The 17,712-nt window shown below is 50.2% G+C and overlaps 1 protein-coding gene across 1 annotated transcript; it reads left to right on the top strand.

Annotated features, from left to right (window-relative positions):
* The first annotated feature begins 14,078 nt into the window (after nucleotides 1-14,078).
* LSMEM2 (leucine rich single-pass membrane protein 2) lies at nucleotides 14,079-17,652 on the top strand. Its single transcript, XM_014477093.2, has 4 exons — nucleotides 14,079-14,328; nucleotides 16,398-16,499; nucleotides 16,595-16,780; nucleotides 16,896-17,652. Exons 1-4 carry the CDS (start codon nucleotides 14,307-14,309, stop codon nucleotides 17,027-17,029), a joined length of 444 nt encoding a protein of 147 aa, XP_014332579.2. The 5' UTR covers nucleotides 14,079-14,306; the 3' UTR covers nucleotides 17,030-17,652.
* Nucleotides 17,653-17,712: the final 60 nt, after the last annotated feature.

The raw sequence follows: 17,712 nt of genomic DNA, 5'->3' as shown, positions 1-17,712 counted from the left end.
GGCAGGCCGACTGTACTAATGCAATAAACACATTTTCAGTCAAAGCTGGAATGGCCCCAGCAGACAATTGCTGGTCTTAGTGTTGCCGACCCAGGTTCTTGGACTCTTTAATCAATAGAAGTTGATAAGAGGCCAGATGAGAAATTCAGGCAAAGGCTTCGTTGGGCTCATGCTGCAGAACAAGGGAGTGAAAATAAGCCACAGGTGCCCAACAAGCAACAGGTGCTCTCGCTTGCTTGCGGTTGCGGGGGTGGGGGAGGAGGGCAGGAGGGGTGAGCTGGTTCCTTAAATGGGGTGAGGTAGGGTCAGATCCATGGTTCAGGCAATAGGAGTGGCTTAGGCGGTCAGCCCACCCCCTTGTGGTGGTGTGGCAGTTGGTTTTTTGGTCTTTTGTTTTGGGGGGGGTCTTTTTGTATCTTGTTTATAATTTGCCCCAACCGCAGGTGTGTATAGTTGCTTTTAGTTGCTTACAGCAGGGTTCCCCAACCTCCAGGCCTAGGACTAACACTGATCTGTGGCCTGTTAGGAACCGGACTGCACAGCAGGAAGTGAGCGGAGGGCAAGCCAGTGAGCAAAGCTGCTTCTTCTGTGTCTTGCCATTGGTTGCATTACCAGCTGAAACCACCCCCATCCCTCCCATCTGGTCCCTGGAAAAATCTGTCTTCCAATCCCTGTTGCCCAAATGGTCAGGGGACTGCTGCCTTATAATCTTTGTAGTCCCTTGCTCCAGGAGATGTTTGTCCAAGTGAAGTACTGCAGCAAAGGGTCCCATGTCCCAGCCTGTCTGATTCCCCTCTAGGGAGTTCTACACCCCTTATTCTTAAGGATTAAGGGGTTGAAGGTTTCTTCTGAAACCGCAGATCCTAGCCTACCCTAAAAGTGTAGAAGTCCCTTGCTGACTGCTTTCGGGGACCTGGGTTCCCCTCAGCTGGAATCGGTTGAAATCCTTGAACCATCATGAGCCTTACTTGAAAACTGTTGGGACCTAGAAAACACAAACTTAACCAAAGGGTTAAACAGACAAGGGCCAAAAGGGAGAACAGTAAAAAGCCCCTAGAGCAGGGGTCACCAACCTCCAGGATCTAATGCCTTGACATGAGATGGAGCTGATGTAATAACAGAAAAAAGTTCACAATACATGCAATGTGTTTGAGTCGACCTGAAACCACTCCCCTACCCCGTGCCCATGGAAAAATTATCTTCCAGGAAGCCGGTGCCTGGTGCCAGAAAGGTTGGGGACTGCTTCACTTAAGGGTCTAGAAACCAGGATAAGGTTTGAGAGGGCTTCCCTAACTGCTGACCAGGCAGCGAAGGCAACAGCGCCCCTGCCAAAATTGTGAAGCCATTGCTGCTTGGGTGTCTTATTTCTTTAACTTTTCTCTTTGCTGTTGCATTGATTTAGGTGCAGCAGGAAGTGTTAGTTACCCCACAAATTGTGCCTTGTTCTGTCAGGTAATCAAGAACTAGATGATTATCAAGAGGTAAATACATTAACTCAAGTAACAAGAGAGGACTTAAGTCCCGTTAAAGCTTGCTCTTGTCAGTTTTATCACAGAATTAAGCTGTCTGGTGGGATTTCTCAGGGTGGCTTCTTGATAGGGAAAGCTACCCCATGGAGCTGCCAGTCCTGTGGCCAGCCCTAGGAAGTGAACATTATTATTTATTTAGGTATTCAGTGGCAGACACTTGGGATCTTTGATTTTCCTTGCAACGTGTGTGATCTAGTTCCTGACTAGGGATGGAACCTGGACCTCTGGCATTGGGAGTGCAAAATCTTAGCCCACTGGACCACCAGGGAAGTCCCTGAAGTGGACATTGTTAATGCAGTTACAGGCCATAGCTTGGACTTTGCTTGTGGCTCAGCCATAAAGAAAACTGCCATACAGGAGACATTGGTTCAATCCCTGGGTCAGAAAGATCCCGTGGGGAAGGAAATGGTGACCCTCTCTAGTATCCTTGCCTAGAAAATCCCATGGACAGAGGAGCCTGGTGGGCTACAGTCCATGGGGTTGCCAAAGAGTGGGTCACCACTTAGCCACTAAACAACAAAATAAAGCCTTGTGAATATCAAGTACCCAGAAGCACCAATTTTCAATTTGTTGTTATAAGAAATGACCACAAGGTGGCAGCATTTCTCCCTGCCCAACTCGATTCCTTGGGCAACCAGAGCCTTAGGGGAAGTCCCATTCCTGGGTTGTGACTTAGAGTGGGATGTGCCAGAAACAACAGCCAAGGGCTTGTGTCTTCTTATTTCTTCCACCTTACCCTTCACCACCCCAGACAAATCCAAACCCCTGCAAACCTGCTACAGTGAGGGTGCTGAGGGTACTCTTGGTAGGGTGAGTCTAAGGCAGAAGGTTGGAGATGGAAACACCCCCACTAGGAGACCTGAAAACCGGGTGAATTTACAAAGCTCTTCCATCCATCCCTGGGACTTTCCTGGCAGTTCAGTGGTTAAGATCCACACTTCCAGGGCAAGGGGCCCGAGTTCCATCTGTGGTTGGAGAACTGAGATATTGCGTTCCATGTGGTGTGGCCAAGAAAATTGTTAAAAATAACTAAAAATGTCAAAAAAAAAATCTTCTAGCTCACAGAATCCACCATCCTTTGGGTACGCTAGGTTTGCCTTAGCTATAGGAGGGTCTGACTGGATCTGGAGACTGTGATCTTAGGGGAGCAGGCACTACAGGGCCAAGGGAGGTTCTCTGATGACACAGCCTCCCTAGCCCCCTTAGCTTTACCACCCTCTGGCCATGAGACCAAGCCTGCTCAGGCTCCAGGGCTGTGACACAGGCCAAGGTGCCAGAAGCCTGAAAAAAAATACAATAGGGATTTATTTTCTTTTTGTTAGACTTGTATTTTGGCATATACTTGATTGATCACGTAGAGTTGGTCAAGGCGTCCAGCGACATGATTCAGTTATACATACACTGGTATCCTTTGTGTGTGCGCTCAGCTGTGTCTGACTCTATGACCCCGTGGGCTGTAGCCCACCACGCTCCTCTGTCCATGGAATTTTCCAGGCAAGAATACTGGAGTGGCTTGCCATTTCCTCCTCCAGGGGGAATCCCAACCAAGGGATAGAACCCAGGGCCCTTGTGTCTCCTGCATTGGTAGGCGGATTCTTTAACACTAGTGCCGCCTGGGAAGCCCTGTATCTAGTCTTCATTGGATTCTTTTCCCATGTAAGTTCTGACAGAGTTGTTCTCATTATCTACTTTCTGTATGTATGTATGTGTTAAACACAACCTCCGCATTTCTCCCTCCACCCTGCACAGCTTCCCCCTTTGTAACCCAGTTCCTTTTCAAAGTCTGTGAGTCTGTTTTGTCAGTTCATGATTATCAGTTTTAAAATTCCACCTGTAAGAAAAGTCACACAATATTTGTCTTTCGTGATCATCTCCTGGTCCATCTATGTTGTTCCAAATGGCAGTATTTCATTCTATACCTGTGGCTGAATATATATGTGTGTGTGTGTACGGCGTCGATATTAAGCTTTAACCTGTCAGTGGACAATTTGCTGATTCTGAGTCTAGGCTACTGTAAATAGTGCTTCAGTGAACACTGGGGTGCATGGTGTCTTTTTGAATTATGGTTTTTGCGTAACGTTGGCCCAGGCGTGGGAATGTCAGATCCTGGGCTTAGCGCTCTCGACAGTTTTTTTCAGGCATTCGGAGACTGTCGTTCAGTGGCTGTTGCCAAGGTACATCCCACTCACAGTGTAGGGAGGTTCCCTTTCCTCCAGGCTCCCTCCCATATTTATTGTTTGTTGACTTTCGATGATCGCTGTTCTCACTGGTGGGATTTGATTGCTTGTCGTTTTGATTGGCTTTCCTGTAACTGGGATACTGACCATCCTGTCCTGTGGTGGTTTGGTTTTGTTTTTTCTCCTTAAAGGTTGTAAGGAAAATGTAGCTGGTGCAGTTGGGCTCTTGAAAGCCACTTGTGTTTGGATTTGGTTTCTGCATTTTATTTCTGCAGTACCTGCCCAGGACATTCCCTGAGGGCAGCTGTCATCAAGCGCTCCCAAAACCTTGCAAATTGGAGGTGCCAGTGAGCACCGCTTGTCACACTGTAGTAAACAGAAATGTCACTTTTTCAGGCCCACCTCTGGTTCCTTGGGCAACCAGAGCCTTAGGAAAAGTTGGCTTCCCGGGCTGTGAATTTGAGTGTAATGTGGCTGAGCAAACACCCGAGGGTTTGTATCTAATTATTTCTCCCCCTAAAGCTCCCCCTACTCTTTACCTCCAGAATAATCTCAACCTGGGACACAGCACCCTGCTGAGGTGCCTAGGAGGCTGCACCTTCAGGAAGGAGGCTTGAGCTGGGGATCCTAGCACCAGGAGCCATGGAGGAGGTGGGGTGACTTTACCAAGGTCCTCAAGGCCAGAGGGTCGGGCCACCATCCTTTGGGTGCACTAAGGTTGGTTTAGCTGCAGGAGAGCCAACCTGGACTGGGGGACCCTGGTCCCAGCCACTACAGGTTTAAGAGAGGGCTCAATTAAGGGCGCCCTCCCTGGCTGTCTTGAACCCACCAGCCATTGAAGAAGTCTGCTCAGGCCCCAGGGATGTGACTAAACAGCCCAAATCATGGAGGCTGCAAGGAAGAAACTAGACATCGCTCTTCTTTATTTTCATTTCATACAGATGATATGCTGGAGTGTTGTCGATGTGCAACGTTCTGTGTTGTCAGGGTGCAGCCACCTGATTCATTTACTACATATTATACGTACAGAATATCTATTCTGTTGGGGGTTCTTTTGCCATAGAAGTTACTGCAGAAGGACGGGCAGAGTTCCCTGTGCTGAATATCTAGCTTGTGGATTATCTATTAGCGATACATATTTCTCTGTATTTGTTAATTGACCTGCTAATTCATCCCAGGCCCTTCACCTGTGTGTGTGTGTAACCCTATATTTGTGTTTGAATTCTGAGAGTGTCCTTTTGTTTTGTAAATTAGTCTCTTTGTATATCTTTATACATTTTGCCTAAGAAGACATCATATGCGATTGTCTCCTGTCACTTAGTGTACGATCCTCCAAGGTACCTCCATGTGGCATAACTTCATTTGGCTTTTCATGGCTGAGTAATAGTCCATTGCATACATTTACCACATCTGTTTTAATCTTTAACCTCTTGGTGGATATTTTGCTGTTCTGTCTTTGCTATAGGAAGCAGTGCTGCAGTGAACTGCTGGGGTACATGTATCTTTTTGAATTACGGTTTCTCTGGGTAGAAGCTCAGGGGTGGAAATATCAGATCCTAGGCTTAGCTCTCTTGACAGTTTTTTTGAGGCGTTCGGAGACTGTCATTTGGAGTGGCTGTTGCCAATGTACATTCCCACCTTCCTACGTGTAGGGGGATTCCCTTTCCTCCAGGCACAGTCCCACATTTATTGTTTATAGACTTGTGAGGATGGCCATTCTGACTGGTGGGATTTGATGTCTCCTTGTTTTGATTGGCATTCCTATAATTAGGGATGCCAAGCATCTTGTCCTGTGGTTGTTGGGGTTTTTTTCCCCCCCTTCAAGGCTGTAAGGAGAACTGACCTGTGGCAACTGACTTCTTGAAAGTTGGTTGTGTGTGGAATTTGTTTCTGCAATACCTGCCCAGAACATTGCCTGAGGGCAGCTGTCATTAGCAGCCACCCAGGCCTTGTAAAGGAAAGTTATGACCAACCTAGATAGCATATTCAAAAGCAGAGACATTACTTTGCCAACAAAGGTCCGTCTAGTCAAGGCTATGGTTTTGCCAGTGGTCATGTATGGATGTGAGAGTTGGACTGTGAAGAAAGCTGAGTGCCGAAGAATTGATGCTTTTGAACTGTGGTGCTGGAGAAGACTCTTGAGAGTCCCTTGGACTGCAAGGAGATCCAACCAGTCCATCCTAAAGGAGATCAGTCCTGGGTGTTCATTGGAAGGACTGATGCTGAAGCTGAAACTCCAATACTTTGGCCACCTCATGTAAAGAGTTGACTCACTGGAAAAGACCCTGATGCTGGGAGAGATTGGGGGCAGGAGGAAAAGGGGACGACAGAGGATGAGATGGCTGGATGGCATCACTGACTCGATGGACATGAGTTTGAGTGAACTCTGGGAGTTGGTGACGCACCGGGAGGCCTGGCGTGCTGTAACTCATGGGGTCGCAAAGAGTCGGACACGACTGAGCAACTGAACTGAACTGAGGCCTTGTGAATTTGAGGCTCCAGGAAGCAGTAGTGATCCAGTTGTAGTTACAGGAAACGTCCACGAGACGGCAGCACTTTCTTATGCCCACCTGTGTTTCCTCAGGCAACCAGCCTTAGGGAAAGTTGGCTTGCTGGGCTGTGAATTGGAGTGGAATGTGCCTGAGCAAACACCCAAGGGTTTGTGTCTCACTACTTCTTTCCCCTAAAGCCTCACACCCCCTCCCCTCCAGACCAATCCCAACCGGGACCACAGCTCCACGTTGAAGGAGGCTTGAGCGGGGAACCCCAGCACCAGGAGACGCGGAGATGAGGTTACTTTACCAGGGTCCTGAAGGCCACAGGGACCAGCCACCGTTGTCTGGGTACATTGGGGACTCTGGTTAGAGCTAAAGCAAACCAGACACTCTAGGTCTAAGAGGGGTCTCAACTAAGAGCACCCTACTTAGCTGTCTTGACCCCAGCACAGTCCAACCAAGGAATTCAAGCCTGCTCAGGCTCCAGGGACGTGATAGCAGCCTGAGACAGGGAGGTGGGAGGGGAGAAACTAGGCATTGCTTTTCTTTTCTTTATTTTCATTTCATGCCGATGGTATGTTGGAGTATAGTAGATTTGTAATGTACTTGTTTCAGGGTACAGCTGCCTGATTCAGCTATGACATTGTAAGCACAGCATATCTATTCATTATAGGCTTCTTCTGAAATAGCTGTTATTGCAGAAGGTTGAGCAAAGTTCCATGTGCTGAACATCAGGTCTTTGTGGAGTATCTATTGGAGATTCAGATTTATGTGTATAGGGAAGGAAGGAAGGAGGAAGATAATCTCATGAATTATCCATTACAGATATGGATTTCTGTGTGTATATATATATATTACTCCTGATCTCCTAATTTGTCACTGGCCCTTCACTTTTTCCCTTTGGAACACTTTGCGTATGAATCCTCAGAGTCTTTCTTTGTGTTGAAAATTAGTTCCTTTGTAGCTCTCTTTAAATTTTGCCTAAAAGGGACATCATATGCTGTTTTGTTCCTCTGAGTGACTTCTCTTGGTCTATAAACATTCACGGTCCATCACTGAGGCTCCAGGGCGTCACTTAGGGCTGGTTGTTGTGACTGAGTCATAGTCCATTGTATAAATGTGCCACACCTTTAAGCTCTAGTGCGTCCCAGGACATTTTACTGGCTCTGGGTCTATGTTATTACAGGTAGTGTGTTCTGAACCTTGGGGTATATGTATGCTTCTGAATGATGGTTTTCCTGGGATGTAGACCCGGGGGTGGGGCATGTCAGATCCTAAGCTTAGCCTCTCTTGAAGGTTTTTCTTTCTGGCAGTGAAGGCTGTCCTCCACAGTGGCTGTGGACAGTGGACCTTCAAACTGGCAGCATCGAGGGCTCCCTTTCTCCAGGTTCTCTCCTGCATTCATTGTTTGTAGATGTGTGAGGATGGCCATTCCTGACTAGTAAGGTTAGACTTCTCCAGGGAGCTTTCATTAGCAATGCTACTGCGATTAGGGGCACTGAGCTGCTGCTTCTGTGGTGGTAGATTGTGGTTTTTTGTCTTCCCTCCTTAAAATCTTTGAGGGAAAAACACATGTAATTGGCTTCCTTAAAGTCAATTGTTTTTGGAATGTATTTTGGCAATAACTGCTCCAGGACATTTACTAAGGGAAGCTGTCATTAAAAGCCCTCCTAGCCTTGTGAATTAGAGGTGCCAGTAAGGAGCAGTGGTCAAAAATTGTAGTTTAGGCAATGTCCACAGGTCAGTAGCATTATCTCATACCCACCTTAGGCAACCAGTCGTTGCTATTCAGTCTCTCAGTTGTTTTGGACACTTCACAACTCCATGGACTGCAGCACGCCAGGCTTCCCTGTCCTTCACCATCTCCTGGAGCTTGCTCAAACTCATGTCCATCGAGTCGGTGGTGCCATCCAACCATCTCGACCTCTGTGGTCCCTTTCTCCCCCTGCCTTCTATCTTTCCCAGCATCAGGGTCTTTTCCAATGAGTTGGCTCTTCGCATCAGGTGGCCAAAGTATTGGAGCTTCAGTATCTGTCCTTCCAATGAATATTCAGGGTTGATTTCCTTTGGGATTGATTGGTTTGGTCTCCTTGCAGTCCAAGGGACTCTCAAGAGTCTTCTCCAACACCGCAGTTCAAAAGCATCAGTTCTTTGGTGCTCAGCCTTCTTTATGGTCCAACTCTCACATCCATATATGAATACTGGAAAAACCATAGCTTTTCTATACAGAACTTTGTTGGCAAAATTATGTCTCTTCTTTTTAACACAATGGCAAGATTTGTCATAGTTTTTCTTCCAAGGATCAAGCATGTTTTAATTTCATGGCTGAAGTTACCGTCCGCAGTGATTTTGGTTCAGGAAAATAAACTCTCTTACTGTTTCCATTGTTTTCCCATGTATTTGCCATGAAGTGATGGAACCGGATGCCGTGATCTTCGTTTTTTGAATGTTGAGTTTTAAGCCAGTTTTTCACTCTCCTTTCACCTTCATCCAGAGGCTCTTTAGTTCCTCTTCACTTTCTGCCATAAGGATGGTATCATCTGCATATCTGAGGTTATTGATATTTCTTTCTGGAATCTTGATTCCAGCGTGTGGTTCTTCCAGCCCAGCGTTTCTCATGATGTACTCTGCATATAAGTTAAATAAGCAGGGTGACAATATACAGCCTTGACATAGTCCTTTCCCAATTAGGAACCAGTCTGTTGTTCCATGTCCAGTTCTAACTGTTACCTCTTGACCTGCATTACAGGCTTCCCAGGAGGCAGGTAAAGTGGTCTGGTATTCCCCTCTCTTTAAGAATTTCCCACAGTTTGTTGTGATTCACACAAAGGGTTTAGCATAGTCAATGAAGCAGAAGTAGATGTTTTTCTGGAACTCTCTTGCTTTTTCTATCATCCAAAGGATGTTGGCAATTTGATCTCTGGTTCCTCTCCTTTCCTAAATCCGGCTTATACACCTGGAAGTTCTCGGTTTACATACGGTTGAAGCCTGGCTTGGAGGATTTTGAGCATGATCTTGTGAGCAAGTGAAATGAGTGCAGTTGTGCAGCAGTTTGAACATTCTTTGGCCATTGCCCTTCTTTCGGATTGGAATGAATAGGGAAAGTCGGCTTGCTGGGCTGTGAATAAGAGAATCGTGCCTGAGTATACACTGAAGGGCACTATCTCACTACTTCTTTCCCTAAATTCACACACACACACGTCTGAAGCAATCCAACAGGGGCTGCAGTACCCTGCTGAAGGTGCTTAGAAGTTCACATTCCGGAGGGAGGTTTGAGCAGGAAAACGCAGCACCAGAAGAAACGGAGGCTGGCTGACTATTTGGCCCAAGACACCCAAGGCCATGGATGCCTTGATGGCACTCAGGGCTCTGGTCCCAGGCAGAGCAGAGTAGAGGTTTCAGACGGAGCTCAGGACAGGGCACCCTACCTGGCTGAGTCGACCTTACCCCAGGGAAGACATGGGTCCAGTGTCTGATCAGGCTGCAGGGATGCGATCTGGCTCCAAGCTCAGAGGCTTTGAGGGGAAAGAGTGCTTGTTGCTCTTTCTCCCTTTCTGGAATGACACGCCAGGAGTCTCTTGGAGGATAGTCCTTTGGCAAGCTGTGTTGTCGTCAGTGTTCAGCCAACTGTTTCAGGAATTAGGCATATGTGGAGTGTATCTATTCTCTCTTGACTGCCACTCCCATAGAGCTTATTGCAGAAGATCGAGGAATGTGGTCCCCATCAGGTCCCTGTGGTTTTTCTGTCTCAGATACAGTTTTCTTCCTATGAAACAGGAAGGAAGGCACACATCCTTGTGGATTATCTTACAGATATTACCGATTTCTTTACATAGGGCAGAGGTCCAGGATTCTGTGTATGTGTGGATGAGGCAGGAAGGAGATAATCCTGGTGGATTATTTTTACAGACACAGATTTCTGTGTGTCTCTGAGGCCCGACCTCCTGATGAATTCGTCCCAGCACTTCAGTTTTTGTTCTTTTTTTTTTTAAGCCTTTGTGGGTGTTTCAATTTGAAGAGTCTCTCTTTGGGTTGTAGATTTCTTCCTTTGAATCTTTCTTCCTTTTCTTTAGAGGGGATATCCTATGCTATTGTCTCCTTCTGTCTGGCAAGCTTCCCCTGGCCTGTGATCCATCCAGGTCCATCGCTGTAGCTCACAGCAGCATCATTTCATAATTCCCATGGTGGGCTTTTATGGCTGCATAATAGTCCATCGTATGCATGTACCTCAACTGGTTAAAACTTTAATCGATCACTGAAGATTTTGGTTGCTCTGTGTCTTGGCTTACATAGGTCCTCTTGCAGTGATCCATGGGGTCCATGTACCTTTTGGAACAATGCTTTTGTCCGCATATATGCCCAGATGTGACAATGTCAGATCTCAGGCCTAGCCTTTCATACTGATTTCATCTGGCATTTGGTGCCTGTCCATGACACTGGTTCTTGCCAGTATACATTGTTGCAAATTGTACTGGGAGATTTCCAGTTCCACCGGGGTATTTTCCCCACTGATGGCCTGCAGCTGTATGAGGATGGCCATTCTGAGTGCCGGGGTTTGCATTCTCGTCACCGTTTTGATTGGGATGCCTGCCATAGTTAGGGATGCTGAGCGTTCTCTCTTAGGGTGCAGATTTGTGGATATTTTTCTTTTGTCTCCTCAAAGGTTGTGAGGCTAAGTGACCTGTTCTAATTGGCCTCTTGAAAGTCCCTTGTGTTGGGAACTTGTCCCTTCAAAACCTGGCCCAGGACATTTCGTGAGGCCAGCTGTGTCTAAGAGGCCCCTGGTCTTGTGAATTCGAGGTGCAAGTAAGGAGTGGTGGTCACGTTGTAGTTACAGGAAGTGTCCACAAGATGGCAGCACTTTCTCATGCCCACCTGTGGCTCCTCTGGCAAAATAGAGACTCAGGGCAAGTCACTGGAAGGGTTGTCTCACTGCTGCTGCTGCTGCTAAGTCACTTCAGTCGTGTCGGACTGTGTGTGACCCCATAGACGGCAGCCCACCAGGCTCCCCCGTCCCTGGGATTCTCCAGGCAAGAACACTGGAGTGGGTTGCCATTTCCTTCTCCAATGCGTGAAAGTGAAAAGTGAAAGTGAAGTCGCTCAGTTGTATCTGACTCTTAGCGACCCCATGGACTGCAGCCCACCAGGTTCCTCCATCCATGGGAGTTTACAGGCAAGAGTACTGGAGCGGGGTGCCATTGCCTTCTCCGTGTCTCACTGCTACTTTCCCCTAAAGCCTCACAGCCCCTCCCTTCTGGACCAGTGCATAGCAAGGCCGCAGAACCTTTCTGAAGATGCTTCCCTGATAACTCAGCTGGTAAAGAATCTGCCTGCAATGCAGGAGACATGGGTTCGATCCCTGGGGTGGGAAGATCCCGTGGAGAAGGGCAAGGCTACCCACTCCAGTATTCTGGCCTGGAGAATTCCATGGACTGTATAGTCCATGGGGTCACAAGGAGTCAGACACGACTGAGCGGCTTTCACGTTCACTTAGAAGCCCAGGAAGGAGGTTTGTGGCAGGAACCCCAGCACCAGGAGTGGAGGCTGGGTGACTATTCTGCCGATGGAACCCAGAGACCCTGGATGCCTTGGTCTTCCTCAGGACTGTAGTCCCAGGCAGAGACAAGCAGAGAGGTTTCCGATGGGGCTCAGGACAGGGTACCCTACCTGGCTGTGTCGACCTTACTCCAGGGAAGACATGGGTCCAGTGTCTGATCAGGCTGCAGGGATGTGATCTGGCTCCAAGCTCAGAGGATTTGAGGGGAAAGAGTGCTCGTTGCTCTTTCTCCCTTTCTGGAATGTCCCACTAGGAGTCTCTTGGAGGATAGTCCTTTAGCAAGCTGTGTTGTCGTCAGTGTTCAGCCGACTGTTTCTTCATATGTGAACAAGGAAGGAAGAAGGAAATTCTTTGTATCATTCATTACAGATAGATTTTTCTGTGTATAGGGTTTAGGCCCAGAGTTCTATGTGTGGTTGGAGGCAGCATGGAGATAATCCTGTGGATTATGTTTTACAGACACACATTTCTGTGTCTCGTTTTGGCCAAACCTCCTGTGGAATTCCTCCTCAGTGCTTTTTCTTCTGTTGGAACCCTTTTTGTGTCTTTCCATTCTAAGCATCTCTTACGGATTGTAAATGTCTTCCTTTGCGAATTTTTTCCTTTGCTTTAGAAGGGACAGCCTGTGCTATTGTCTCCCTCTGTCTGGCTTGCTTCCCCCTGTTTATTATCTGGTCAGGTCCATCCTGTGGCTACCAGTGACATCGTTTCATAATCTCAGTGGTGGTGGTTTTGGCTGAGAAATAGTCTATCACATACACGTCCCTCATCTTGTCCTCCCCGGGGATGGTGTGGTGGTCCTTGTGAGCTGGCCCTTTAAATGGGGCGAACATGGGGTCCGCTCCGTGGTCTAGGTGGTTCTGGTCTGCCCACACTCTTGTGGTGTGTATGGTGATCACGAGTGGCGCCCTGCTTTTTCTCGCACACCTCAGATATGACAGTTGGGTTTTTGGTCTTTTTGTATCTTTTGTATCTCATTCACAGTTTTCCTCAAGTGAGCATGCCTGCACTTATTTTTAGTCCTTTATTGTTTCTTTGGATTCTGTTGCTTTAGGAGAGGTTTGTTCTCACTTGTTCTTGCCCTGTGGCCTTGGACCACTTCCTAGAAGTGTCAACATCTGTTTCTTTTAAGGAGACTGTGGTGAGGATTAAAGGTGGGTCCACGTGACCGAGTGGACTCTGTAGGGCCTGAGCAGATATTGACACGCATGGTACTTTTGGCCTTTGAACAGCCCCAGTTTGAACTGTATGGAATCCATTTAGGTGTGGGTTTTATTTCCCAATAAACAGTATGATAGGATCCCCAGTTTGTGGAATCTGCAGATTCAGACCATGGACCCAGGTGTGGGGGGTGGGTGGACTGTAAACTTATACTTGGATTTTCCGGTGCACAGCCTCGGAGTCCGTACCTCCAGTCATTCAGGTGTCAGCTATATATTTCAGAATGATAACAATTCCTGGGCTAAATGCTATGGAAAAAATAAAATTGGGAAAATGTGGAAAAATACGTGAGCAGAAAGTCTCACTGAGGGGGATGATACTCGAGTTACATGAGAAGGAGCCAGTCAATGAGGACATCTAAGGAAGAGCACTCCAAGTGGGGAACAGCCCGTGCCAAGGTCCTGACGTGGGAACGAGCTCCAGTTTGAGGAGTATCAAGGAGGCCAGTGTGACAGAGTGGAGTGATGGGAGTTGGGATGCTTAGAAAGTAGAGCCTACTGCCTGGCTTTGTCTCACTTGGGAAAGAGGGCACAGGGTCCACAAGGAGGGTTGCGAGCTGGAGCACTCGCTCTCCTTAAGGGCCAGAGGGGATGGGCGCCCTCTCTGGCCTTGTGTGATCTGAATGCCCTTGTGGAGAGAGGAAGATCAAAACTTTGCATTGGGCTGACTGCTTCGGACATGGTATTTTCCACTCTTGTGTGCACTGTGCCAGGTGGAAACCATCATTACTCCTGTTTCAGATGAGAAAACAGGTCTGAAAGGGGGCACTCCTATACCCAAAGCTGTAAACTTAGTACCTGTAAATGAAGTAATGACCTTCGACCGACCAGCAGGGGTACCTGTGTATATTTGGGGAGTGTCTCTGTCCTCAGGGCACTGGGCTCCAGTAGTCCATCAGCCCTGTGATGCCAGCAGATCACCCAGCGGTGGGTGCTTGTCCCACATCTGCCAGGAGAGGAGGTCTTCAGAGGCGGATGGTGGAGATGTGGAGGGACATCGCTGGAGGTGAGGCTGAGGAGGTCTGTCTGGACGGACACCAGGGCCCTGCAGATGTGAATGGCAGGGCTCCCAGGGCCATGCCCCGCTGGAGGTGTGCTCTGGCCTGGGCTCCATCACCAGGTAGACAGTCTAGCCTGGCCATGTAGGTCACTCTGCTCCTTCCCAAGGCTGGGAGATGCCCCCTCTAAATATAGCCCCATGTGCTGAGCTCACGTCTATTTTCAGCTGAGGTTGGGAGGTGGCCAGGCCTTTGCCGGGCTCTCAGCGGAGCCACCGCTGCCTCTATCCGGTCCTGGCGCTGGGCACCCTCATCGGCCCCCCGCCTGCCATGTCAGAGGAGACCCAGGAAGGTAGGAGATGATCGCTGGGCGGGGAGCGGGTGAGGCCCCAGTACTGTGACCCTGTGGACTGTGGAGAAACCTGGCTCCAGGCCCACTGACCTCACTTCCTTGACGCGTCATCAGGCCCCGTGTCCCCTACACGTGGAGGAAGGGCCTCCCCTGCCGGGAACGTCTCCTCACCTCATACCTGTCCCCCCTGTGAAGGACAGCGGGAGGAATTAGGGGCAGCTCCCCAGCTGGGGCAGGGTCACCTCTAGGCCCAAGTGGGTGTGGGTGGGCAGGCTGGTCAGGGAAGGTCTGCCTTCAGGGAAGACACAGGATCAGGCGCGGCGGTGGTCTTGGGAAGCATTTGGGCACATGACCCAGGGACTGGGAGTGATGGCTTCTGGCCTCCATGTGGGCCTGTGTGGCCCCAACTGGCTAAAGGTTGGGGTCCCTTGGCCTGGCCAGACTGACTTCTAGTTATAGACTTTGGTGGCCAGTCTCCTAATTGCCCTACTTCAGGCAGGAGGTACGGAGGCTCAGAGTGGGAGCATAGGGACTCAGGCAGCTTCCCATACAATGCTGGCCAGCACGTGGACCAGCTGGTCAAGTCCCCCCGCCCCACCCACAGCTTCAGCATTTTACACTGAATGGGAGGGGCCTGGCCCTGGGTGTGGGACTGTGCACTTCTAAGCATGACATTTACTGTGTGTTTTTCGTGGTCACAAACAATCTAAGTTCAACATTTAGTGTGGAAAAAGCACAGCCAAGTGCACAGAAGGCATTTAATATGACCCCAACGCACCACCATCCAGGCAGCGTCAGTTTTTGTTCTACATATTTTGAGCATGTCAAAGGCCAGTTTGAAGCAGATGTGAAAGTCGAGGTAGTATTCTAAAAGTCAGAGACCCAGAGAGTCCCATCACCCCTGGCTCTATCTGGAGGTGTTCTCCCAATGCCCCCAGATTTGTTATCTAGCTTCCAGCTAGGCTTCTAGAGGCTTTTTATATTTATTTATTTTTGGCTGACTTCTCTAGTCGTGGTGAGCCGGGGCTACTCTTTAGCGCGCAGGCTTCTCACTGCAGCAACTTCCCTTGTCGAGGAGCACAGGCTCTGGGCGCTCGGGCTTCAGTACTTGCAGGACGTGGGCTCGGTGGTTGTGGCACACAGGTTTAGTTGCCCTGCAGCACATGAAATCTTCCAGGACCAGGGATTGAACCCGTGTGTCCTGCCCTGGCAGGTGGACTCTTATCCACTGCGCCACCAGGGAAGTCCTGGAGATCTCAGGGGGCCAAAATTTAAAGAGGATGAGGGGGGAAGAACCACCATCTCCTAACTTAGCAAATATGTATGTGAACACTTACATATATAAAATTTTTTTTTTCAGTGGAGATGCCTAATGGTGGCGATGTCATACTCTTTTAGGGGCTCTGGATAACTATCCCTGGGGACAACCTGATGATAGCTAATTCTATTTCTGGGAATCCATCCTTAGTAACTACAGGGAAATTGGGGGGAAACCTTTGTAGGCATCCTTTTCTAGGAGTTATTGAATTCAGGCAACCTGGAAGGGGAGACCTCACAGGCAAGGGCAGCAGTCGGATAACAAAGACAGTCTCCTTGTGATAGTGAGAAGAGAGTCCCCAGAAGTTAGCAGCATCGGGCTGAACATGTTAGAGGAGGAAGAGCAGAGGCCACGAGGGAAGGGCACCACGCTGGCTGCTTCTGTTGGGGGCAGGAACAAGGTGCCAGGTACAGGGTGCGTGGGGAAGGCTGACGGCAGAGGCCGCAGCAGTGAGTGTCATGGGCCGTGGCTTTATTCCTCCAGGCTCTGCAATGAGCAGGCAGAGGAATGCCTCGGGAGGAAACGAAGCTAAGTCAACTGCTAAGCCAACTGCACTTCCTGCTCCTGTGGGTGAAACAGGCCCACGTGGTTCTCGGGTCCTCTTGGCTGCAAATCACAGGTCGTTCTTGAGTTGGTTTTAGGCGCTTAGGAGTGCGAAGGCCCCTTCTACCCCTGCTGCACCCGGACGCCCTCTGGAAGGGGCGGGGGGGCCTGACCCGCTGGCTCAACCAGCCCCACGCTGCCCCCGCAGACACCGCGGCACTGACGAGGAGCCGGGCGCCGCTGGCTCCCAGCCACGAGCAGGAGGTGCGCCTGCACCGGGTGGAGTCCATCAGCGACCTACACAACGGCGGTGAGAGGGGGGCGGTACCGCTGGTCTGGGTGCAGGGAGCGGGTAGGAACGCAGGCGCCCCTGCCTGCCCTCCTGATGCCCCGTTTGCCCTGCAGGTCCGCTGTGCCCCTACCTGGCCGAGGAGGGGCAGCCGTGGGGTGAACTGCTGGGCGTCCTACCGCCCGCACTGTGCGCCCAGACCGGCTGCGGCCCGGTACACAGCCGCGGGGCCTTCCTGCTGCTGCTCGCGCTGCTGGTGCTCATCTGCCTGGCACTGGCCGTGCTGGCCGTCTACCTGAGTGGTAGGGAGGGCGCCGGGAGCCAGCGGGAGTGGGGAGACCAAGGCAGTGCGGGGCTGGGAGGGCAGGGTGTTGCCAGGGGTGGCGTGAGGTCTGATAATCTGATCCCCCACCGCAGTGCTGCAAAGCGAATCCCTCCGCGTGCTGGCGCACACTCTGCGAACCCAGGAGGAGGTGCTGCTCAAACTCCGGCTCGCCAGCCTCAGCCAGCTGCGGAGGCTCAACTCCAGCGAGGCCCAAGCGCCCAGCTGAGATGCCGCTCGGACCCGGGGCCTGGGGGTATGTGCTGGGGAATAAAGTGGCCGTTGGCAGCTTTCTCCTCTCCAACTGCTGCTCCTTACGATTTCCTGGCTGCGGTTTTGGCATGAGACCTGATCTGACCCCACAGCTGCCTGCCTCTCTCGCCTTCTTGGGTCAGGCCAGGCCTTCTGGGGTCGAGGCTCCGCCTGGTGTGGCCTAAGGTCAGAGGAAGCCACACCAGCCTCCTGCCTCCTCTTGGGGCCTGGGAGCACCCACTGGCCTCCTCCAGATGGTGGGTCCAGAAGCCTAAAAAGAGCCAGTCACCCAAACTCTGCCAGGCCTCCCAACGCGGGGTCCAGTCTCCGCTCGCAAAAGGCAGGCTGGGCTCCGAGTAGTGGGGAGGAGGGCCATGGCAGTGAAACTTTTGGAGACCACAGGCAAGCAGACGGAGACGGGGAGGCCCAGCGGTGCCCAAACCCGGGTGGGAGGGAGGGCAGAAGAAACAGCCAGGGCCACGGAAGGCTGCGCGTTCTGTTTAATTATCTCTTATCATCTTTAAAAACCAGCACAAAACCCACTCCAGGTAGCATCACCTCCCCACTGTGGTGCAGTGGCGTTTGTCCAGACACCCGCCCCCGGAAGTGACTCGTTCCAGGGGCACAAGGCCTGAGGAAGGCGCGGCCTTCAGCCTGCCC

This window comes from Bos mutus, chromosome 22 (assembly GCF_027580195.1).
Source record: "Bos mutus isolate GX-2022 chromosome 22, NWIPB_WYAK_1.1, whole genome shotgun sequence".
Classification (NCBI taxonomy): domain Eukaryota; kingdom Metazoa; phylum Chordata; class Mammalia; order Artiodactyla; family Bovidae; genus Bos; species Bos mutus.
This window is presented reverse-complemented; position numbering and strand designations above follow the sequence as displayed.

Bases quoted from the DNA above. Each gene is read 5' to 3' on its own strand.
- LSMEM2 (XM_014477093.2), top strand. From the start codon at position 14,307: ATGTCAGAGGAGACCCAGGAAG. The intron at 16,500-16,594 runs GTGAGAGGGGGG...TTTGCCCTGCAG, and splicing joins CAGCGACCTACACAACGGCG to GTCCGCTGTGCCCCTACCTG. The intron at 16,781-16,895 runs GTAGGGAGGGCG...CCCCCACCGCAG, and splicing joins GCTGGCCGTCTACCTGAGTG to TGCTGCAAAGCGAATCCCTC.